This window comes from Cyanistes caeruleus, chromosome 2 (assembly GCF_971803275.1).
Source record: "Cyanistes caeruleus chromosome 2, bCyaCae1.hap1.1, whole genome shotgun sequence".
Taxonomy (NCBI): domain Eukaryota; kingdom Metazoa; phylum Chordata; class Aves; order Passeriformes; family Paridae; genus Cyanistes; species Cyanistes caeruleus.
In genome coordinates, this window is record NC_141702.1 from 3,646,967 (window position 1) to 3,672,013 (window position 25,047).

General features: G+C 48.0%; 1 protein-coding gene across 4 annotated transcripts in view; it reads left to right on the forward strand.

The window, feature by feature from the left end:
* The window catches only part of GATA4 (GATA binding protein 4), a 30,136-nt gene extending 5,977 nt beyond the window's left edge, over positions 1–24,159 (forward strand). For 2 of the 4 annotated variants that reach the window (XM_086875440.1, XM_086875441.1), the window contains exons 3-7: positions 15,619–15,788; positions 18,568–18,693; positions 19,217–19,304; positions 19,560–19,702; positions 20,330–24,159. In XM_086875440.1, coding sequence (XP_086731566.1) covers positions 15,619–15,788; positions 18,568–18,693; positions 19,217–19,304; positions 19,560–19,702; positions 20,330–20,512 — 710 coding nt within the window. In that variant the 3' untranslated portion in view covers positions 20,513–24,159. The remainder of the gene's footprint in view (positions 1–15,618; positions 15,789–18,567; positions 18,694–19,216; positions 19,305–19,559; positions 19,703–20,329) is intronic. The other 2 variants (XM_086875442.1, XM_086875443.1) reach the window with 1 other exon arrangement.
* The last annotated feature ends 888 nt before the right edge of the window (positions 24,160–25,047 follow it).

The window sequence follows — 25,047 nt, forward strand, 5'->3', positions numbered from 1 at the left end:
AAATCGAAGTCAGGGCTCCTCAAACAGGCGCTGCTGGAACACAGCATCTGGGAAGATCAAAGCCTGGAGCAGACACTGGGTTGGAAAATGTCCTTTCTGCTGCTGCTGGGGGAGAGATTGGGAACCAGATCTTAAGCTTTCCCACAGGGATGCTAAGAGATCTGCCCTGTCGCATCCCGGGGCTGACATTTCCAGCGATTCACTGGCATTTGTTACAACCCTCTGCCCTACAAGCAGCCCCTGACCTTCCCCGCGCCCCGAAGGACAAGGTGGCTGGTCCCTGTGGGGTGGCAGGCGATGAGCACGGCCCAGCATCGTCCTGTCCCTGATCCTGGAGGGATGGGACCTTAGGACACAGGGATGGGGCCATAGGACAGGGGGACGTGAGTGTAGGATGGCAGAAAAGGCTGCGAGACAGTGGGGAGGGGCTGTAGGACATTGGGATGGGGCTGTAGGATATCGGGATGGGGCTGTAGGATATCGGGATGGGGCTGTAGGATATCGGGTTGGGGCTGTAGGATATCGGGATGGGGCTGTAGGATATCGGGATGGGGCTGTAGGATATCGGGATGGGGCTGTAGGATATCGGGTTGGGGCTGTAGGATATCGGGATGGGGCTGTAGGATATCGGGATGGGGCTGTAGGACATGGAGATGGGGGTGTAGGATATCAGGATGGGGCTGTAGGATATTGGGTTGGGGCTGTAGGATATCGGGTTGGGGCTGTAGGATATCGGGATGGGGCTGTAAGATATCGGGATGGGGCTGTAGGACATTGGAATGGGGTTGTAAGACATCGGGTTGGGGCTGTAGGATATCGGGATGGGGCTGTAGGATATCGGGTTGGGGCTGTAGGATATCGGGATGGGGCTGTAGGATATCGGGATGGGGCTGTAGGATATCGGGTTGGGGCTGTAGGATATCGGGATGGGGCTGTAGGATATCGGGATGGGGCTGTAGGACATGGAGATGGGGGTGTAGGATATCAGGATGGGGCTGTAGGATATTGGGTTGGGGCTGTAGGATATCGGGTTGGGGCTGTAGGATATCGGGTTGGGGCTGTAGGATATCGGGTTGGGGCTGTAGGATATCGGGATGGGGCTGTAGGATATCGGGATGGGGCTGTAGGATATCGGGATGGGGCTGTAGGATGTGTCTGCATTTTCCTCCATCCCCCTTTCGCAAGCGGCGCATTTCTCACCTCAACCCCGCCGGCGGGGAAGGTTCGCCCAGGGCTTTGTTCCCCGCTCCGGGTTTGAATCCACCTTCTGCGCTCCCTCCTAATTTAATTGTCACCCGCCAGTCTGGGATTTGGGATGAAACCCACAGAATCGGGGTTTCTAATCTCTGAGCAAGATCAAGCTTGAACACACAAGTGTTTATTCCCCCCTCCAAGCCACCCATGCAGTAGAATTTAAATTGCAAATAAATCAATGATAATAATAAAAATAACACCATCACGAGCATTCTGTCACCCCTGTTAATAATTCAATTCCTTACTTAAAAATTGTGCTGTATTACCAAGCACAGCTTATGTTGCAGCCGTGGGGTGTTCTGTGCAACACATATATATTAAATATATACCATGTATATATTATATATATAATATAAATGCTCACAAATTTTTGTAAAGCAGTAAAACTTAAGGCAGTGAATGGTGGTGCTCAATCTAAGACTTTATTAAATCAGGATTAATTATTTTTCACCCATCCATGTGCATTTCTTCATCCACTTTTACAATAACAGCAATTTTTTTCTTTTTTTAAGATGCAGCTTATATTTTGCCCTCTACATATTTTTTTTTTTTTTTTGCCAGAAATTTTAAGGGAAAGAGGTGAAATTATTAGAAACAGATGAGGGTTTATCAGGCAGAATATTCCAAAGGAAATCAGGCCTAATCCTGCCACCTCTGTGCTCTTCTGATAATGGGAAAACTTTGGCTTGGCCGGCAGAAAGGGGCTCCCCAAAACTGGTTCTCCCAAATGCAGAGAGGTATTTTGAATGGGCAAACCATTTCACTCTGAAAATTTAAGGATGTATGGAAAAAAAACCACCAAGAAAGCAGCAAACAGCAAATAAAATTCCAAACTGGGTGAAAAAGTGGCATTTTATGCGCCTAAAGTTTGGCCAGCCTGTTGTTTCTGGGGGAGGATATTTGCTATTAAAATAGAGGTGTAATTTAAGGAAAATTCAATTTAAAAAAATTGATTGTGTTGTCCCAAAACCTTCAGAAGTTTTGTTTCTCATCGGTGCAGGGCTGTGGGCTGAAACTTTTTGTTCCTTGAGCTCTGCGGAGCTTTGCAAGCATAGGAGACATAAAAAAGGGTTGCAAATACATCAACTTTGAGAGGTTTTTTCCCCAAATCTGTGCACCTGTCCTTCCCTCCCTGCAATTTCCTTATTGAAAAGGAGGTGCAGAAATGGGATTTTCGGGGATCTTCCCCTGCTCGGTGACGCTCCTGGGGATTCACGGGGCAGAGGAAGCCGAAATCTTGGGTTCTTCAAGGCTTCTGCAACCCAACTATTAAACCAGAATCTGCTTCCCCTTTGGGGCTCATTGCTGGCTGCAAAACCAGGTGGGAATCTACCTCAGGAGCTCAGTCCTTAAGCTTAGGAAAGAAAGTTTTGCTGATGCTGGGAGGGAGAGGCAGAAATACAGATTTTTGTTGTGCCGGTCGCAGGTTTCGGGGACGTGGGATCCCGAAAAACGCGATTACGCTGCCAAAACCCTTTGGTTGGAATGGCCAGGTTGGGTTGTTACAGGTCTGAGATACTTTGGAGTGGGGAATGTGTGTAATTATGCCTGCAGGATTGCAAAAAGGGAGATGGGAATATCTGGAAATGCCAAATATTCACCTTGTCGGCGGGTCGGAATCCGCGCTGCCGTCTGGCAGGAAGGTGTAAATTCGTCTTTGGTGTGCGAGTGTGAAACGCTGCTTAAATAACCAGGGAAATAGGTGAGAATTCACTCTAACCTCCCAAATTAACCCAAATTATAGAAGGAAATTTCATTATAAGGTCAGATTGAGGGGTTTTTTTTTAAATTTTAAGGAAAACTGGTCTTTCTCCTTCATGGGACAGAACTCTTGCAGCTGTCTACGATCACTTCCCACATTATGGCAAAATATGAAAACCACTCCTGCCTTTCCAAGCCTTCCCCACATCATCGGTCACGGTGACCGGGCCCGAGCTGTAAATACATTTGTAATGACAAATTAAACCCAATTATCTGCCAGGCCTGAGCACTGAGGTCTTTTCACATACGGGTGCTTGCACTTGCGTGACAGCCCTCAAAAATAACTCCAGCACCGTTGGCACGAGTGGCATTAAAGGCTCTTTTGAAAACACACATACTTTCAAACCTACTCCAAAAATTTTGGGTTTTTTTCCTTTTTTTTCCCCTTTTTTCCTTTTTTTTCTTTCTTTTCCTTTTTTTCCAGGAGCTCCTTGCTGTGGGGTATGTTGAGTTCGCAGCATTCCCTGTGCTCTTGCACCTTTTTAAACCCTCGCAGCGCTCGGCAGCAATTTCTTTTTTAATACGATAAGCTTGGGCTGGATTTTCTCATCCCCCAAAAAAAGAACTGGCGGGTGCTGGGTCTGCTCCAAAAGAAGAGCCAGGCAGAGATTCTTCCAAGTTGGACACAGATCTGACCCCGCCATCAGCGCTGAAATGTTTCAGCTTTGGACTTTTGGCAAGACCTGGATTTTAAAGCCAAATTTGGGGCAGCATCAACTGGAAGTGAAAACAATTTTTTCTTTTCCAAGAAGTGCCCAGTGATTAATTTTTCTTTCTCAATTGTTCGCTGGCACAGGGGGATTTTTTGCTTAACAAGGTAGATACCTAATCGTAGAATGAAGTCTTTGCTTGGGGGGAGCAACTTTGTTATTTCCAATGTCTTTTTGCTTTCTTTGTCTTTCTGAGGCCAAACCTGCTCAGGTTTTTAGGATCAGCCATCCCCTAAAAAACAGATTCCATATGGACTGGGACAAAGAAAAAAGCAACCTCCAAAAATTCCCAAGTTCCTTGCTCAGAGCTGGAGCTGATCCAGCTCTGAGCAATTTAAATTTAAATTTAAATTTAAATCCCTGATTTAAAGCACCAGGAGGTTCACTGGGAGCTGGTGCAGGATCAGGCTCATGCAAATAGATTCCATGGGGAAGAAATTCAGCCTATTGCCAATTAAATGGGAATTTACATGTGTCTTAAGGGAGGTGAAACCCCAAAATCCAGTGGGACCTTCCTTTTCTTCCTGAGAAGCGGCCACTTTGTTTATACGCTGCAGCATGAAGGAATTCATGATGCTTTTTAAATTATTTTTAATCGCCCCTAAAGCTTGTGAGACCCTTATCAGAGCCAGCTGGGCTCAAACTGCTCACACCAACCTTGGGAGAGACTCAGAAATTAATTTTGTTTGTGAAACAGGAAAAGAAATCACTCCTGGAAAGCCAAAAATTAATAATTTTTCCAGCAGAGGTGGGGTGAGGGCAGCCGGATGAGGGATCCTGCAGGGCTGATCTCCCGTCTCCAACAGGGACTGGTACTGGATTGCTTCTGCATCTGGGATAACAAAATCGCTGCCTGGAAATGCTTCCTCCTAATCCCTGGGAATTAAATTGGTGTCTGCTGGGGGAGCATTTCAGGAGAGCTCCTGTGGTGGGGCGCCGCTCCCTGCTCCTGCTCTCCTTCCCAGAGCTCAGCCCTTTTCCGCTGGACGATGCTTCCAGCACGGTGCATTTACAGGGAGCTGGGGTGAGCCTGGGTTCACACTGCCATCAGACTCTCCTAAAGGGTTAAAACCAAATTTGGCCGCAGAGATGAAGCAGGGAGGGAGAAGGAGACCACGCCAGTCCCTTCAAGCAAGATTTTGCCAATTCTTCCCGTTTTTTTCCACATGGAGCTCCTTGTGTCCGTAATATTTAAGCAAATTCCAGGTTGTCCTCTGACCTCGAGGGCCTCCTTTGGCTCTGCAAACACCTCCAGAGAGTTCAGGAGACATCCCCCTCTGGCAGGATTCCCAGCTACCCATCCCTGGCTCTTGCCAGCCCTTGTGCTTTGGTGCACCTCAATTTTCCTTCAAGCTCCTGCTTCCGGCATCCTGTTATCATATGTCAGGCTCTGCTCTTTCAGAAAGGGAAAAAACAGCTTTCCTGGACAAGGGAGAGGCTGGAAAACCCTGATTCCTTCATGCTGAAATCCTAGACGAGGCAAAAAAACCCCCAACCAAACCCTAATATTTATTATTTAATCTCCTATGAGTTTCCAAGCCAGACTCTTGGATTTGCAAGCCAGGGAGCCACCATTATTCAACATCCAGGGCTCGCAGTGCTGGAGCTGTAAAAAAAAAATCAGTGAGGCTCTGAGCCCCAGACATCAGGACTCCTCCAAATGACGTGTGGTCCCAGATGTCTGAGATTATTTTGGGAAGGGAGTGCTGGCCCCAGGGGCTGCCTGCCCAAGGGGCTGGCTGCTGGGAAGGACTCTGGGCTGGGACATGGCTGGGTGGTGTGGAGCATGAGAGGGGCAGCTGCTTTGGGGTGGAGGATGTCTCTTCCTCACACTCTCACACTCCTCTGGGCTGGGATGATGCTCTGGATCCTGTGCATGACTTTTCCCATGTTTCAGTCCTTCATTGCTTCCCTGAGAGAGATGAGTGATGCTGTAATTTATCCTGTCCCTCTGGACATGAAGGTCTGGGCTTGGGGGGGTCTTTTCACTTCCCAAAATAAGTAGGACTACAAGCAGGAGGGTGAAATCCCCCTCGCACCCCCTTCCCTTTGCCTCGAGCCAGGGAAGGGTCTCACTCTTGCCTGCTCTCCCCAAGCACTTCTCTTCCCAAACCCACATCCCAGTGAGGCTCTGCCACCTCCCTCCTCACAAATCAATAACAACGGGTGAGCAGGTTAATTATAATCACAGAATAAACGCCGCGGTCTCAAAGTTCACCCAACTTCAGCAGCGTTTCAAAACGAGCGGACGGCGCCAAGAAACTTTCATTGATTCCTCCGGGGCAGGTGTGGGAGTTTGAACCTGTCCCCAGGCTGATCTTGATTCGAGGCCTACTCAGTTTTCCTCCTTATCTCGACTTTCGCCTATCTTATAATGCCTGTTATTTTAGATAAAAAGTCCAATCAATTGAGTTAGAAAAACTGCAAGTTATATGTGGCCCTGATAAGTTCGGTACCTGCCATTTTATTGGCCTGGGCTGCGAAGTGACCTTTGCAGATGCTTTATCACCCCCTCCTCCCGCCCCGCTCGGGGGCTGAGTTGACTTAACGTCCAGAATAACTAATAAAAGAGGAAAAGAGGAGGGCCAGGGGTTAGACAAACTCACTGTCCCCTCTAACGCGATGAGCCGCAGTAAACACCTTTTTGTTTGTCCCTGGCTGGAGTCCCGCTGGGAGGCTGGGATCGGGCCTGGCTTGTGCTGGCTCCTCCAAGTGGGATTTATCAGCTCCCAATTGGAAGCAGAGCCTGTGTCTAAATCAGTGAAATTAGAACAAAACTGGGACAGGGGTTTGGATACATCAGCGTTGGGCAGTGCTGTCATGCTCAGGGAGGGATTGGACAAGTGAAGCGGTCCTACATATTCCATATATTCCTACACATGGTACAGACGTGTTTTACAAAGTGAGGGGCTTTAATATATCATGTGTGGTTTACACATATGAGTTTTTTTACATATATATAAAAATATATATACACACACCATTCTATATAGCTAAGTTCCATACAGTCGCAGAATAATAATAATAATTTTAATAGCAAGAACAGAAATAATTGATTGGAGATGATTCCTAACTTGCTACAATGGCATTCTCAAGGATATCCCAGGCATCCCTGCCTATGGAAGAGGGTCTGGAACTAAATGATGTTTAAGATCTTTTCCAATCCAAACCATTCATTCTAGGACATGCTGTGTGTATATATACAAATATATATGTTTACATATATTTATACCACACACACACAAAAATATAATAACAATAATACAATTGATTGCAATCCTATGAGAAAGATTTTGCCTGTTTGCTTTGGATAAATGTCTGTCTTCCTGATCTGGGAAAAAAAACCCACCCCAAACTTCAAGTTTCTGGAGTTGTAGGATTGGAGAAATGGATGTTTTAAGATCCCTAGCAGGACAACCATCTCAGCAGTGGCTGAGGGCATGTGGATGAGGCTTTGGAATGCCCAGTGATGGACATTCCTCCATCTCCTAATGAAAGCCCAACGGACCATAATCTTCACTCACTGGTGAAGAATCACCTTGGGGTTGTCCTGTGCTGAGACAGGAGCTGGACTCGATGCCTGTGGATCCCTTCTAGCCCAGGATATTCTGTGATTCTGTTAGGCCCTGGCATGGTCCAAGCACAGACCATCTCATCCTGAGCCCAGCAGCTCCTGGTGCCGCTCCTGGGAAGAAGTTTGGATGTGATTGGGGTCAGAACATTTGAACATGGGCAGACTCTGCTGGCTGGGCTTAGGGTCAGGCTTCACCACCTCCCCAGTAACTGGCCCTGGCTCACAGTTACCCCGTAGCCATAAGGCCAATTCCCACGGCTCAGCCATGGAGCAGCAGCTTGGCAGGACTCCACAGCACACCTGCTTGTGCTTCCCTCTGGGGACACCAGGAACGGCTGCACATGATCCATTACCTGTTCCCAGCTCAGAAGCAGCTGCCCAGGAGGGATCATGGCACTGTAAATCCCAAGCTTTTCTGATCCTCTTCATTTTTTCCCCACTGTCCCTTCCCTGAGGCCATCAAAGAAGAGTCTCTTGATGGGCACATCCAGTTGGAGACGGGCCAGATCTCAAGCAGGGCAAGGCTGTGGCTCTTTTTCCTTTGTCAAAAGAGAGAAAGGTTTTTTCCTTTCCAGGTGCCTCCTGCCAAGCAGACCCCAGGCTGTGGCTGACCCCATCTCGCCCATTCCTTGGGCTCTCTGTGCTAATCTGAGATTCGTTAAAAAATATTTGGACAGTCGATAAGCAGAGGAATCTCCTGTTTATCAGAGGAGCCTCGGATATTTACAAGTGTAAGAACTGCAAGGAGGAGCAGGGAAGGGGAGGTCACCTTGGTGGGTGGGTGGGAGTTCACTCAGACATAACTTGACAGTCAGCAGAAATTGCTGTTGGACAGCAGATCACTCTCAAAGAGGTGGCCAAGAGGCTCCCACCAAAAGTCCTACAAGGAATGTCTGCATTCCTGTCTCCTTCAGAGCAGGCTGTGCACCTCTGGGATGTGGGACATGGTCCCTCTGTGTGTTTCTGGTCTATTTCTCCACTAAGCTCTGGGACAACCACAGGGCTGGATGGTTTGGGCTCTGGTGGTTTTGGTGTTGGAGAACTATCAGTGCTTTTCCAAGCAACCAGGTTAGCCATTCCCCCAACTCCTGCCCCTTCCCAAAATACCGTTTAGATCTGATTTAGAGGAATCCAGCTAGTTTCCACCCACCCTTCTTCCATCCATTTCTTGTCTGCAGCTGTGGCTTTTGAAAGTTGTCCTCTTGCCCCTCTCCAGTGTGACTCCCTGCCATGTGGAAAGGACAGTGTCACCACGGGATGAAAAGCCTTGCTCAAGGGCATCCTATTGCAGAGCCAAGCCTGAACTCCAAGCCAGGCCCAGAATTTTCCCAACCTTCCCATCGTGGCCCTCCCGCACATGATCTCAGCTGGTCCTTTGGCTGCTTCCACCTCCACCGTCCTTCAAAGCATGGAAAACATATCCACGAAGGAAAGGAGTATTCCTGGCTGCTGGCAATGGTGTGTGCCACAGACCTTGGCTCTCTGCAGGCAGAGCAGGGAGTGCTGCAGGGGAGGGACACAATGTTCCCTTTGCCTTGACGTGAAACATTTGGCCTGGGAAGGGTTGCACGGGAAATGTCTCGCCGTGGCGTTTTGCGAAGCCGGGGAAAAAGCAGATTTCTTTGCCTTCTGGAAGGCCAGACTGTAGGGTGAATGTTTCCCCAGCAATAAGTAGGGTCTTTATGTGTTCAGAGGGAAAACTGCTTGGCTCAGGCACCTAACTGGGTACTCAGCCATTTTCTCCACCATAGACGTGTCAGGTAAACCCTAAAACTTTCTGGGATGGCATCAAGCCATTTCTGCGAGGCTGCACAATGATGCTTTTTGCTTGAAACCGTGTTTCTGGCTAAGTGTGGGGAATTTACCTGGTTCCCCACTTCCTGCAGATCCTCAATCACACAGGTGATGATGCCTTCTGCTAATCCAGGCCAGGGGAGAGCAGGGAGCCACATTCCCACAGCACCCAGCCCAGTGGTGAGCACTGCTCACACAGGCACTGTCCTGCTCTCCCTGTGTTTAGATCCCATTCACCTCTAAAACCCTGGGTGAATTTTACCCAAATTCCATCTGAGAGGAAACAGGAAGAGAAGAGGGAGCAGAGGGGTAAAAGCTAACGAGGAAAACCTGTTTTTACAGAAACAACCTTGGCTCCATTAGCTCCATCCCCACTTTCTGATCCCAGCCTGTGTGCCAAGCTGGTGATGTCCCCATGGACAAAGGAAAGGCTCACTGACAGCTTTCCTTTGGCTACAGAGGTTCCCCCATGCATGATTTTGGGCTTTTAAAATTTGCAGTCACTCCCTTCCCATTCCTCTTTTGTCCTTCCTCTTTTTTTTTCATTCTCTGCCACAATCCTGGACCAACCAGCACTTTTAACTGGGCTGTGATCTGACCAGAAACCTTTTGGTGGGTTTTTCCCCTTGAAACTTCAGCTTCTGGAATCATGCAATTCATGGAAAACACCTCAACCCATTCCAAAGAAGTAGAAGATGTGTCTTTCAGCTCCTCTAGCTGCACCAAAATTCTGGTTTAAAGGACCCCAAAAGGCCTGAAGAGTGGGAAGGATTTCCAAACTGCCACTTTTTAATGGGAACAATTCCGGGATTTGGGACCAAGTGGCTATGAATGGTAAATCCTGTTTCTGCTGCCATGCTGTTGTGGCTGTCCTTTGAAGCAGAAGGTGAAGGTGTCCTGGGTGGGATTCCAGGGTGTCCCTGTCCTTTGCCTCAGCTGCAAATGCCCCTGAGAGTCCATTTGGGGTTTGTGTATACACAGGATCGTGGCTCTCACCTCTTATCATAACAAATTGTTTTAGGAAACTGCTTCTCTGCTGGCAAAACTGCTCTCAGGCTCTGTTTAGAGCCTGTAAGTGGTCTGACTGTGTTTGAAGGACAGTTCCTCCTTTGCTGAGTTGCTTCATTGGGTTGAGAAGACACTTCTGCAGGGGGAACTGTTGATATCAAATATCTCTCCAGCTGTAAACAAAACTCCAGAGCTATAGTAATGGAAGTCTCTTTCTGTCCAGAGAGGGTGAAGGCAGGAGGGGGCTGGAGGGAAGCAGAAGACAACCTCGTTGTTTCTCATGCAGGAGGGTCTGACCCAAACCAGGGAAGGGAGGGCTCCTTGTCCCCTTCCACAGGATGGGGAAGAGAAATTCATAAACTGGATGCTGGGTCTGACCTGAAGGGATCAAAATTCTTCCTTTTTCTGTTATCACTCCTTAGTGTCCTGATCTATCAGGTTTATGTATTCAAGATGATCTCTCCAATGCAAACAGATTTAATCACAGAATCACAGGATGGTTTGGGTTGAAAGGGACATTAAAGCTCATCCAGTTCCCTGCCATGGGCAGGGACACCTTCCACGATCCCAGGCTGCTCCAAGCCCCATCCAACCTGCCCTGGACCACTTCCAGGGATGAGTTGCTTAAGAAAAGCCCAAAAGTCTGGACTTTGGGGTGGATGTGGTGCCAGGCTGGCAGAGGTGGTGGAAAGGAGTCACTTCAAGCCATTCTCCAGGCTCAAGCCTTGGGTTGGGTTGCAAGCGGGCATCTGGTTCTCCTGTTTGGGAAGGCAAAATTCCTCAGACTTTTGGTGAACTGGAGGTGCTGGAGGTGTGGGCTGGCAGGGCAAGCTCCAATCTGTGTTTTTGATGACCCCAGCATTGTCCGTACAGGTCGGTCTCAGTGGATGTGAAGGACCCCTCCCAACGACCAAGTGTCACGAAGGGCCACATCCAAGAATTCTTTTTTTCCTTCCAGACCCCTGTGCCCCACTCAGGAGTCACTCCTGGCTCCTGGGAACTGGATATCCCATTGTGGAAAGTATTTCTGACATGAGCATACTCAAGGCCTCACCCAAGATTAGGAGCCTGTTGTGAAACACGCAAGTGACATTTCCTGCCCTGGGAACCTTGCAGTGCTCATAAACAGTAGATGTGAAGGGAAGAAATCTCATTTTACACAGCAAGTTGATGACTACGATAGGGATGGGACACAATCCATCCTCTCCACTGGTCATTCAGTGAGATTTCATGATCTGCTTTCATGTGGGAAGCTCCTTCATTGACTAAAGGCAGGGTTTTATGAAGAATTAAGTAGAAGGCCATCAGGATTAGTCAACACCAGGGACCCAGCCCATAAAAAGGACTGAATGATCCCAAGATACAAGATAAGGGCTTGGCAAAGGCACGTGGGGAAGCTGAACATTCAAAGAGGAAGATGAGGCCACTCAGCACACACGAGGCTCCCCCAGCCACGGTCCTTCTCAGCCTGATCAGCAAATCCTTCCCTCAACCCTGTCCCAGTGCTGGCTGTACCTGGCTTCAGGAGAGGGAGTAAATCTTTCCAGCAGAAAGGCCATTACAGAGGTCACCGGATGGACCCATAAATCTCCATTATCAGGCAGCGGCTCCTGTGCCACAGAACGGAAATTATTGCCCTGAGTGCGACTGGGGGAGCCTTTCCTTCCCCCCTCATTGTTCAGGGCCCTCCGGGAGCCGCTTGGGCCATTTGCTGCCTGAATAAACGTTTCCTTTCCCGGCTGCAAAGTACAAGGAATAAGTGTCAGGGGATCTCATAATGCCAGGATTTAGAGCTCCAGCCCTGAGCCAGAAGCCAAGGAAACACTTTGCTGCTTTTTCCTGGGGAGTCTCCTTAATCCCCATTATTAATAACACTGACAAATTAAACAATTAGTGCATTTGAAGCCCGGTGACCTCCATGCCCAATTTAGCTCGGCCTGATGGTGGATCCTGGTTCCTGTGGGCTCTGAGCCCTGGGAATATTTTGATTTCCTGGGTCCTGAACACTCACCCACGTCAAACCTGAACACCCACCTGCACAGGCTCCAGGTTTTCAGGTGATATTTTCTCATTATTTTGTAGATCTTCAGGGTTTTTCAGAGCAGGGGGGATGTGTGGCCAGAAGGACAGCTCAGCAGAAAGCTCCCCTTGGCAATTCCATCCTGGAGTTTAGAGATGCTCTGAAATTATATATATATACACAAAAAAATAATTATAAATCTATAATTTACTCTAGAAAGAAATCCAGCCCCTTGTTTTCCACTTCCTTAGGGCCCAAACACCCTTTGTTCAATAAATGACACGCACCAAGCCAATATCATCATCTCTAAGCCAACCTCCAGTAGCGCCCAAAACACCTCCTGTGCCATCCCAAACATCCTTTGAAGCAGGTGAGGGTATCTCTCCTCCAGGTCATATCTACCTAGGTCAAGGAGCTCTCCCTGCTCTGTCAGGGCTGCAGGAATGTTTTTAATGAGGTTGTATTCTGTGGGTGTCATCTGACTCAGCACTGGGTGGTGCCCGGAGGGGACACACCCATCTGATACGGGCTGTGATTAGGGAGAGCCACCCATTGCCTGGAGCCTCGGTGTCCCCCGGGAGCAAAGTCTGTCCCTTCCCATCTCAAACCCCAATGACTCCTGTTTATGAACGTTCACAAGGATCACCTTCACCTGCAGCTGAGAGGGGAAAGTCTCACAAACGTTACTGCCACGGAAGCAGAAGGGGAGTTTTGGAAACTTCAACCAGTGAAAGTTTGGATGGGGCTTGGAGCAAGCTGGGATAGTGGAAGGTGTCCCTGCCCATGGCAGAGGTTGGAATGAGATAGGCTTTAAGGTCTCTTCCTACCCAAACCAGTCTGTGATCCTATAAAAGTCCCTCAAGAGAGATGTTCTTGTTCAAATTTCATGGAAACTGGGGAAAACCCCCAAAACACCAAAAAAATAGGGAAAAAATATCAGCCAAATGCAGGTAGAAAAGGAGAGCAGGTCTCAGGGCAGGTTTGCACTGGTCTTTTGGATGTCAATGAGAAACCAGTACTGAAATACTGAATACTGAAAATAACGTGGCACTAGAGCTGGGTGTCCCACTCTTGGGAAATAACACTCAACATCTGGCAACAAAATATTGCCAGAAGATAGGAGACTTACATTTTTCTAAAACCAGAAATATATCCATACTTGACATTTTTTTGAGGTACCTTCTTGTTCAAGAACTAATCCAATTTCTAACATTTCTGAGGGACTATTAGGAATTTTCTCCTTTGTTTTTGATTAAAAACTTTTATATTTTGGTTGCCTGGTGGAAAAATCTCCAAGAAAGATTGTATTTTGTATTTAGTCACAGACAAAACTCAAATCACTCAAGCTTTAACTGTTACCTTTTGATTATCTCTGCTGTGCTAAATTCTCCCTGGGTTATGTCCACAACTCTGTACCGAATTATTTCTGAAGAAGAAGGGATTTTTTACAGGAAAAAAATTACTGCAAAAATACTTTGGCTTTTTCTTTGGAAAATTATAATCAAAAACCTCAACAACTTCCAAGACGGAAAAAAAAAAAAAAAGTGAAATGTTTTCCTTTCTTGAGATTTTTCAAGGAAACGAGTTTTTTCCTGACCAGCTGTTCCAATCCCTTCTCTTTTCAAAGGAAGTTTATTTGATCTAGATTTTGGCTATGACTCAATTGTCATTTTAAGGGAGAAAGTGAGGGTTGTGGTATCACTGAATCGATCTGGACAAAAATTGTCTGGGAGGATTCTCATCTTTTTGAATCCACCAGAATTGCTCCAGGGTAGTGAGATTTTCCTAAACTGCTGGGAAGATACTGGATTCCTGCTTTGCTGGCTCCAAAGCTGCTTGGGTACGATAAATTGCTGCTCTCTACCATTTCCCCATGAGCACATGTGTAATCTGCCATTTTTAGCCAGATTTTCTAGGGAGAATTAGGCTCACGTGAATATTTGTCTCTGTTAACTGGCGCCACTTCATTAATTTTTTTTGTCCTTTGGCCGGTTCACGGTTGTGCAGTTTCCTGCAGATTTTCCAAAAATAGTCCGGGGAAAAGAGAAAATAAGGCCATGTCTGAACATAACCCTTGCTAGACATCGGAGAACCCACATGGGATTTAGGCACAGCTCAGCAAGAAGCAAAATTTTGTTGGTTTGCTCTTTGGGGAGGAATTGTATTCCAGCAGGAAGCTGGAGATTCTTGTGTAAAAAGCAGGTGGACAAGCAAAAAATACAGCGAAGTTGTTGGTTTCTGGGAGGATTTGTATGGAACAGGGAATGAGCTGTGGCTTTCCAAAGGATGATGCAGTTGAGTTGTGCTCACCTTTCAACCTCCTGGTCCTGCCAGAGCCAGAGGGACTGGACTGGCCCAGCCCAGGGCAATTCAGAAAATGACAGAATGGTTTGGGTTGGAAGGGACCTCAGAGTTCATCTCATCCCACCCCCCTGCCATGGGCAGGGACACCTTCCACCTCCCCAGGTTGCTCCAGGCCCTGTTCAACATGGTTTTGGACAGTGCCAGGGATGGAACAGCCACAGCTTCTCTGAGCACCCTGAGCCAGGAACTCCCCACCCTCGCAGGGCACAATTCCTTCCTGACATCTGCCCTCTGTCAGTTTAAACACATTCCCCCTTTTCCTATCACTCCATGGCCAATTGTCCCTCACATCCCAGTGCAGGATGTACCAGGAGGGCAGTGGGTGAATGCAGCAAGCCCTGCAGTGTGGCATCAAGCACAATACACATTTCCATCAAAAGCTGGATAACACACACAAATTCCCAACAATCCCTGTTAGCTGTCAGCCTGAGCTGGGGTTTGAATCCCAGAACCATGGAATGGTTTGGGTTGGAAGGGACCTTAAAGACCATCCATTTCCAACCCCCTTCCATTTGGGCAGGGAACCTTCATGTTATACATATGGATTGCTGTAAATCAGGAGATATTTTCCGTGCAGAGAATGGGGTGAAGGCACAGAAACCTCCCCGTGGCTCTCTGCAGCCGTTCCCCCCAGCAGAGGGGCTGGGTGAGGAGCGTTCCCATGGGGAGCAGAGCACATGAAATGGGTTTTCCTGCCCAGCCTGACCTCTGGGCAGTTCTGCTCTGTGGGGTTTGTTCTTATCCATGGTCTCAGGAATCTGCCTTGATCATAACCAAGGTTGTTCACCTGCCCTGATCTGCTTGCCCTGGCTATGGCCAATCCTGAAAATTGGATAACGTCAGAGCAGAAGGGAAAGGTTTATATTTCTGTCTCCTGGTATCCATATCCCAGCATATCCCTGCTGCCACAGAAGTCCTGCAGTCATGGCACGGAAAGGAGTCCCTCTTCCCAATAATCCTGGGGGCAGGGTGGGTTCCTTGGGGGAAAAGAGCTGTTTCTTGCAACCTCTAAAATCTTAATATTTATGATTTCTTGAAATGTTCCTTCTGGGCTAAACTGAGAAGGAGAGCAGCAGTTAAAGGTACAGCCACCTAATTAACTGAGTCTTTTGCCTTTTCTCCCATCCTGGCAGCAGAATTTTTTGATGATTATTCCGAGGGGCGAGAATGTGTCAACTGTGGGGCCATGTCCACCCCGCTGTGGAGGAGGGACGGCACGGGGCACTACCTCTGCAACGCCTGCGGGCTCTACCACAAGATGAACGGCATCAACCGGCCCCTGTTCAAACCCCAGAGGAGGCTGGTAAGTCAAGATCACACACGTGGGGCGAGGAGGAGGCAAAGAAATCTCAGCCAGCTGGAGATGTCAGGGGTGCTTCAAACCCACCTGCCCAGCCAAAGTCCAGACTTTCAAAACAAGTCAGATTTTCTCATGCTTGGGACACTCCAAGACCTCGTACTGCCCGGAGCAGTTCTCCAGACACAGGCAGTGGAAAGGGCTGTAGGACACAGGGTGATTTTGGGATTTGTGGTGTTGGTTCAGCAAAAGCCAGTCTTTGCTTCAGTATCACTGCAGGTATATTTGGAGGAATGGCAACTCTTTCCAGTTCCAGCACAGTACCAGTCCATCTTCTCTTATCCATAGGGGTCCCTGGTCACTGCTGGGTAGGCCCCTCACTTCATGGTGACTTTTCTGGATACTTTTTTTGGACACTCTGCTCCCAGATCCGTTGGGTGAGGTGAAGCCTCCATTGTAGGGCAGGTCAGGGCATCCCAAAGCCTGTGGGGTCAGGGTGGGGAATGCACAAGGAACCTGGGGGACAGGAACAGGATTGTTCAGCCTGTAAAAGAGAAAGCTTTGGCTTTACCTAATTGCAGCTTTCCTGAAGGAAGCCTATAGGAAGGATGGAGAGAGACTATTTACAAGGATGGCAGGACAAGAGGGAATAGTTTCAAACTGACAGAGCAGGGTTAGATGGGATATTGGGAAAGATTTGCTCCCTGGGAGGGTGGGGAGGCCCTGGAACAGGGTGTCCAGAAAAACTGTGGCTGTTCCATCCCTAGAAGTGTCCAAAGCCAGCTTGGACAGGGCTTGAAGCAACCTGGGATAGAGGAAGGTGTCCCTGCCCATGGCAGGGGATGGAACTGGATCCCTACCCAGATCATTCCACGATTCTGTGAGCTCAGTGTTGATATTCTGCTGCTCCCTGCATGTTTTGGTGAGGGGTTTTGGGAAGGTCTCTGTGTCCCCAGTGTCATGAGTCCATAATGACAGGCTGAGAAGGTTGGGACTATTCAGCCTGGAGAAGAGAAGGTTTTGTGGAAACCTCACAGCCCACTCCAGTATCTCAAGGGTCTTACAGGGAAGCCGTGACTCTTAATCAGGAACTGGAGTGACAGGAAAGGAGCAATGGGTACAACTTTAAAAAGGGAAAATTTAGGTTAGAAATTATGAAGAATTTTTTACTGTGAGGGTGACTCTGGAATAGGTTACCCAGGGAAGCTGTGGATGCTCCAACCCTGAGAGTGTTCAGAGCCAGGCTGGATAAGGCCTTGAGCAACCTGGTCTAGTGAAGGTGTCCCTGCCCATGGCAGGGGAGTGGGACCAGATGATACCTTCTAGCCCCTTAAAATTCTATGATTCTACAACATTCTGTGATTCCCTAACGTTCTATGATCATGAACCCAAGCTGAAAGCAGACACCTGAAAGCCAGGTTTCCACACTCCTGGTCTTCCACGAGGCTCCATCCTCATCCTGCCCCGCCCTTTGCATGGCTCAGCCCTGTCGGTGCCCAAACCCTGCGAGTGACAAAAGCGACACAAGTGACACCGGCAGCCCGAGCGCTGCCAGCAGCCACAGGCACCGAGCGCCCTCTTGTGAAAAGCCTTTCCAGACACCGACTGATGCAGGCAGGCTCTCACCCCGGCACCCAGGACCTTCCCTCTCCCATTTACTGCCCTTTAAACCCTGAGCTTTGAAGGATGATGGGAAGAGTCAGGCAGGTGTGCAGGATGTGGCGCTTTCTTCCTCCACCTCTCACTCTTTTTCTCAGCTAAAAACTTGTATTTCATAAGGCTTCAAGAGCCTTGCTTTCTCCTGTTGCCTTCTGAATCTGACTAAACCAGTTCACCCAGAAAAGGAACTTCAGGTCTGCTCCCTGCACTAATTCATTAGTGAGACCTATTAATGATCACTTTTTATCAAGAGGAAGAAAATGCTACTGGAAGCTTCTCTTTTTTTTTTAACCTTCCCCTTGAGCTCTATGAGAAACCCATCACAAAGCCAGCAAGGAATATGTAACATTTATGGTACTGATAACATTTCCTTGGTGTAGCCACAACGCCTGGAAGGGCTTGGGAGCTGGAAAAGGCAGGATGGCCTGAGATCCAGACACCTTAGTGTAGGTGTGTGCATGTCCAGGGGGCCTCTGAGCTGCCACCAGAGCTGCTGGAGATCTGGGGCTCTGTTCAGGTGATGTGGATTCTGCAGAAAGGAGGCTCAGGGGGACCCTCTGGCCCTCCACAGCTCCCTGACAGGAGGGGACAGCCGGGTGAGGGTTGGGCTCTGCTGCCAGGAAACAGGGACAGGACGAGAGGACAGAACCTCAGTCTATGCCAGGAGAGGTTCATGTTGGACATCAAGAAGAATCTCTTCACTGAAACCGTGGTCAGGCATTGGAAGGGGCTGCCCAAGGAGTTGGTGGAGTCCCCATCCCTGGAAGTGTCTAAGGAACGACTGGGCGTGGCACTCAATGCTCTGGTCTGGTTGATGAGGTGGTGATCCATCACAGGTTCTCGATGATCTTGGAGGTCTTTTCCAACCTTAATGACTCTATTTCATGTCTCTGGTGCCATCTGAGATGGCCTAGGAGAGCTGAGACCTCCTGGAGCCAGTGGAAAGGCAAGAGGGGCAGAAAGAGGACAACGGCAAAGGGGTTAAAAGAGAAAAAGCCAGAGAAACAAGAGAGGCAGGAGGAGAGGGAACCCTGAGGTGTGGTGGGGCGAGCTGGTTGGGATGTGGGGTGCTGCTGGTGAGAGCACTGCAGGGCTGATGTGTCTCCTTGCTCTGTTGTCCCCACAGTCAGCGTCCCGCCGTGTTGGGCTCTCCTGTGCCAACTGCCACACGACCACCACCACGCTCTGGCGCAGGAACGCCGAGGGGGAGCCGGTCTGCAACGCCTGCGGGCTCTACATGAAACTCCACGGGGTAAATCCTTGCTGTGGGAAGGTGTTCGTGGCACCAGGCTGGGGGCTGGGTTCTTTACACACCTCTGTGCTCTCCTGGAGCTGTTTGTCCTGCTCTCCTTTTGGGTTTAGTCTCCCCTCAATGTTACGTCATGTTTATACCTGCAAGGGAGTGTGCAGGCTGGGTATTTCTCACTCACTAATTAGGTCTCCTTTGCAAATAAGTCTTAAAACCTAATAAAACCAGGCCCAGATTCTTACCACATAAATTCAGGCACTTTAGTAAAAAAGCCAAATCAGAAGCACAAACAGATGAGCTGTAGCTGCCACCTGACCCTAAAACACTCCATGCCATGGTGTGATCTGCCTTCTTACTCCCATTTGGATGCACATCTTGAATCTCTCTTGACCAGAGAATTTGGGCTCCATCTTGTTGTTGCTTTCAATTAAACCAGCTCAACCACAAGTTAGAACTGGAATCATGCTCTCTTAGATGACCTTAAAGACTTTCAGAAACCAACGTGCTTTTCTATTTGGATCCACAGGTCCCAAGGCCTTTGGCCATGAGAAAAGAGGGAATTCAGACGAGGAAACGCAAGCCTAAGAACCTTAACAAAACAAAGGCACCAACAGGTAAGTGCTGAATGAGGGAATTTATTTTATTATGTCTATTTGCGTGTGCACTTGTATTTCTGACCACAATGCCCTCAAATTAGAGATCCAATGACAAAAACAATTTTTAAAAAATGGGGGATGTCTTAAATACCTGAATACCCTTCCCACTATTTTTAAATTTACTTTTACCACACTAACTTCTGGGTGAGTGGGCACATCTCTGTGCTGGAAGGTCTTTGGAAAGAGCCTGTTTTACCCTCTGGTTTCTCCCAGGCCCATCCAGCAGTGAGAGTCTTACCCCGACCACCAGCTCCGCCAGCAGCAGCAGCAGCACCACGACCACCGAGGAAATGCGCCCCATCAAAACAGAACCCGGGCTCTCATCTCACTATGGGCACCCCAGCCCTGTCTCTCAGGTACAGGGGGGAGGTGCTGGCAGTGGGGAAAAAAAACCAGGAAATAGGATGGTAGACATGGGGAGAACATCCTCCAAATTTACTTAGGTACTTAAAGACAATCTCCTGAAGGGAGGCTGCAGGAAAAGATGGGGAGAGATGATTTACAAGGGTCTGGAGCGATAGGACAAAGGGGAATGGCTTCAGACTGAAAGACAGCAGGTTTAGATTGGATATTGGGAAGCAATTCTTCCCTGTGAGGGTGGTGGAGGCCCTGGCACAGGGTGCCCAGAGAAGCTGTGGCTGCCCTTGGATTCCTGGAAGGGTCCAGGGTCAGGCTGGATGGGGCTTGGAGCAACCTGGGATAGTGGAAGGTGTCCCTGCCCATGGCAGGGAGCAGGAACAAGATGATCTTTAAGGTCTCTTCAAACCCAAATAATTCTGTGTTTCTAGAATTAGAAGGAAAGGGAGAGAGAAGGAAAGAGCCTGCCCAAAGAATCCCACATAGGCTGCAATCTCCAGCCCTGCAGCAAATCCATTTTTACAACACATTTTTACAACAGCACCAGCCCACATTAAAGGGACTCACATGGTCCTCTTCTAAAAGGTTTGAAGCTTTTTTTCCACAGAATTCTCCTTTTTCCATAGGCATTTTCCGTCTCTGCCATGTCCGGACATGGATCATCCATTCACCCTGCGATCTCAGCTCTGAAGCTTTCCCCCCAGGCTTACCAGTCAGCCATGAGCCAGTCTCCCCAAACCAGCTCCAAACAGGACTCCTGGAACAGCCTGGTGCTGGCTGAGAACCACGGGGACATCATAACTGCATAACCTGGCCCTTTCCCTATGAACTCCAGGCTGATCTGCTTGAGAGATGAAGAAGATGCCAAGTAATCATCAAGTCAATGTTGTCTCCACCTCCCCTGCTCTCCTGCCTTCTCTTCCCTTGTGAGATGTTCCAGCAAAGAGGTAAAGAGAACTTATCCGAGGTGTAGGGGAGCTCTTATGAAATGAACAGAGAAGACTCAAATCTCAGAGTAACTCAAGGATTTGAAGCCTTTTCCCCCACTTTAAATGAGCCTCTCTATTTGACCGTCACCACTTCCTATGAAACAGCCAGAAACACAGAGATGGACACAGTTCTTGAGTTTAATTTAACAATATCTGGCATTTTAAGACTCAGACAATGGTGGAGCAGAGACACTTCTGTCACCACTCATTCTTTTCCCAAACAGAAGAAAATGCCATTGTCTTCTCATGACCCAAATTCAGTGATCTTCCACCAAACGGAGCCAGTTCCAGGACAGTTTGCTGAACAGACTTCGAGATTCTTTAGTGGCTTTAATGGATTTGATATGATGTAGGGCAGAGAAAAAAAGAGACATTCCCCTTCCTCCTCAGCTCACACATGTAGAGCATTGTCTTCATTTTCCTAGATGGTCTGGAAAGCTCATGAATGTCTGTATTTAATAGTAACTCCCTTCCTATTTATCACTACGAAATTGTGGGACTGTGTTTCCAAAAGGTTGTTGGCTGAGCCTGGAGTAGGTCTGTCCAAAGTCAAAAGGGGGATTTTGGAAGAAGAAACCTTCTGGAAGAAGGTTGATGAGACCCATGCTGGTCATCAAATCCTGGGGGAAATGGCTGGGCTCTTCCCTGATGTATAGTGACTAGCCAGGCTTAGAGATGATTCAAGAGCACAGCAAGTGAAAGATGCTCTTCTAATGCTGCTGTGCCATTGCTTTTCAGACAGATAATTTAATTATTTTGCCTGTTTTTATGTTGGTTTGGATGCCACTGATGAAATCTGACTGTCACTTATTTTAGGCTGTACTGTGCCCACTTTCCCCCTAACAGCTGGCTCGTGACCATTTCCCACATCTAATCCTTTAGGATTTCACCTTTTGCAATAAGCAGTGGCTTCATCCCCTGCTGGAGGTGGCAGGGGCCATTTTCTTTATCAAGCATGTGCACAGACTTGCCTGCCTGCAAGAGAAGCACAACTCCATTAAACAAGACTTGACTGTTTCCTTGCCCATAAGGCTCTCACCTACCAGGGAATCCTGGCAAATGGAGTTGGAAGAGATGTTAAGAGCCCAATGACTCATTCCCTTTTCCCAAAGGGATCAGTCCTGCTTAATCCAGCCCTGACTGCTCTGCCTCTGGTTTAACAAACTCAAACTCCAGCACTGCAGGCGCCACAGCTCCCCTGGGCAGTCCAAGTGCTTCACCAGATGCTTCCCATGACGTTTGAATCAACATTTCCAAGGAAGGACAGCTTTGCCTGTCCATGCAGAGAGTTCCTGGGAGACCTCATCCTGCAAGATTCTTCACTCTTCACTCTTGTTTCTGTCTGCTCCCAAGCTCTATTACCCTTCTTGTCTTCCCAGCTCCTCTCTTTTCCTCCCCGCATCCAGAATTCGCGTACAGAACTACCAAGTGAAAAATCTCTAAGGGGGATTGTGCAGCCCTCCCAAACGTGCCACCCTCTGTCTCCCACTGTTTAACATTCCCACAAGGAGTGTTCTTCCACACAACCTAAGGCACATGGCCTGGTGAAGAGGAGAGCCACGGACAGGTTTGAAGCAAAAGAATGGCGTTGTGTTGTCTGTTTGAACTCATTCTTCTCCTGCCGGTGGTGTAAAAGCTTCTCTAAAGAGAAGGATTCAACTGGACTGGTCGTGACTGGAGAGTCTTGGACCCTCCCACATTCCCCATTCTCTCCATAGCCCAGATTTGCAGGATTTTGGAGGTGTGACAGAGCTTCCACACTCCCTAGAGAAAAACACTATGGCAATGATGCCATGAGGACAGCTGGGTGGTGTTTACACCAGTTCCCACTCTGTCTTTTGGAGCTAATGCAGTGTGTTAGCCTCATTAGTGCTAATTACAAATGAGGGAAAGACATTCATGAAACATGAATAAAAAGAAATTTAAGTCTTTGATTTTGTTCAGACCTGCTAGGCTTTAGAGAAAAGGCCAGAAACAGAACTGAAAAATATGAATTTGAGGTGAAAACACAAAGGTGTTTCCCCATTGGCAGGAAGATCTTTAGCCAAATTCCTCCTTGAAGTAAATCCCTTTGTAAAGGGCAGTTGAGCTCTCCTGGTATCTGGCTGTGAATTCCTGGCCATAACACAGCAGCCTGCACCACAAAATGCCACGTGGCTCATGCCAGCTTTTGAGATCTCCAGAACTACCCTGGAAAGCCCAAGAGTGAGTGGAGCCTCCTGGAGAGGATTAAACGTCCAGACCAACCACACCCCCATTTCTCTTTCCATCTGGAGGCTCACAGGGGTTCTGTCTACCTTCCCTTCCCTATTGCTGTGCTCCTTCTTCCCTCAAAGCCAAATTCCCCAGTGGAATTTTTCTCCTTCCCTTAAAACCCACTCAGAGATGCCAGAAAGAATTCTGCTTGTAATGCCAGAAGGAAAAATCCCTGAAGAACGTATCTGCCTTATGTCCCCTTAACAGAGATTTATGAACTGGATTTTAGCCCTCCTCAAAGCCTGAAAAACAATTCTTGAAACAGAGTGAGGAGCATTCACAAGTCCCTGCTAACAGAACAAGACATCTGTTTTCCAAAGGTGAAGTTCTGGGGGATGTGAGGACAGCTTTAGGGGTAGAGGACAATTCTACAGGGGCAGAAATTAACTCTTTTATCCCATTAGAGACCCATTAAGGCAATGTAATTACTGGTTTTATTATTGCTTTTATTGCTGGAGAACCTAGTGAGATCCATACCAGGTCCTACACGAATACAGGACCAAGAACTATCCCTTCCCTGAGGAGCAAGAGGGAAGGCCCCACTCCTGCAAAGCACCTCAGTGCATTTAAAAATGCATTTGTGGGAGCTGTTCCCCTTGAGATCATTCCTAATCAGGAAAATTTTGATGCTGAAGGGTTTACAGCACAAGGTTTGTGTCAAACCAAACCTTGGCACCGGCCCAGTGGCCACCAAAGTGAGATGGGCAGATGAGAACCAGGACAGGGAGCCAAGAAAGGTCATTTAACCACTTCTAAATGTCTTTGCTCTTTGTGGAAGTGCAGTATGTTGATTCACTTCAGTTATTTTTTTGTAAATTGATCAGACAAGGTCCACAGATCACTTGCAATCTTACGGGCTTGGATGGAGAGGGTGCAATCGGGAGGAGCTCAGGAATATTGCAAGGGAGCTTTAAAACCAATCAGCAACTCTCAATGTAACACTGAAGCTGTGACTATGTCAGGGGTGTGGTGTTTTGTTTTGACTTTTTTTCTCCCCATGTGTAAAGTTTGAAGCTTCCCAGGTCATCTGGGAAGGTCTTACGGAAACAGACACTTATTTGTAAGGGGGAGAGGGAACCAACCAACTGAACAAGCTGTAATTATTTAAAGATGTAAAAAAATATCTATTCTGAAGTAGTATGGCTACCAATCCACGTAACTTCTACACCTTTAGAACTAATGAAAATAAAACAATGATAATAAAACCAAAAGGTTTCTGCTTGATTCTGTCTACCCTCGTAGGCTTCTTGAAGGGGGTGAGGGGAAAATGATGAAATACTGAAAACATGAAATGCACCTGGAGAACAAATGTTGAAGTGGGTCCTGCTCCAGGGAGCTCACAATGAAAGAATTACAGGGAATTTCAAGTCAGACAAGAGGCAATCAGGTTTCTCCGAGCCCTGTTCAGTCAGATTTTGAACATACCCCAAGATGGAAATCCCACCACCTCTCTGGGTTCCTGTTCAGTGTCTGACCACTCCCATGGTGGAAATATTTTTCCAAGTCATAGAATGTTAAGGGATTGGAAGGAACCTTAAAGCTCATCTAGTCCCACGCCCTGCCATGGGCAGGGACACTTTCCATTAGACCAGGCTGCTCAAGGCCTTACTGAACCTGGCCTTTGACACTTCCAGGGATGGAGCAGCCACAACCACCTTGGGCAACCTGTTCCGGTGTCTCACCACCCTCAAAGTTAATAATTTCTTCCTAATATCTAATCTAAATTTCCCTTTCTTTAACTTGCACCCATTACTCCTTGTCCTATCTAAAATTCCTATATAATAAATATTAGATTATTAATGAGAAACAAAATCTCCAGTAAATTAATTGCCTAGACCTGTGGATTCCCAAGCATTGAGTCATTGCAGGAGAATCAATGTTGTCCCCAAGTCCCAGAGCCACACAGACCCTCCAAAACACAGGATTTGGGATGGCCAACACAGGATGAAAAACTCAGAGGTGACAGACCCAGCTTGGAGCAACTCAAAGCCAGGCTGGGGAGGGCTTGGAGCAACCTGGTCTAGCAAAAAGTGTCCCTGCCCACGGCAGGGAGGTGGAACTGGATGATCTCTAAGGTCCCTTCCAACCCAAACCAGCCT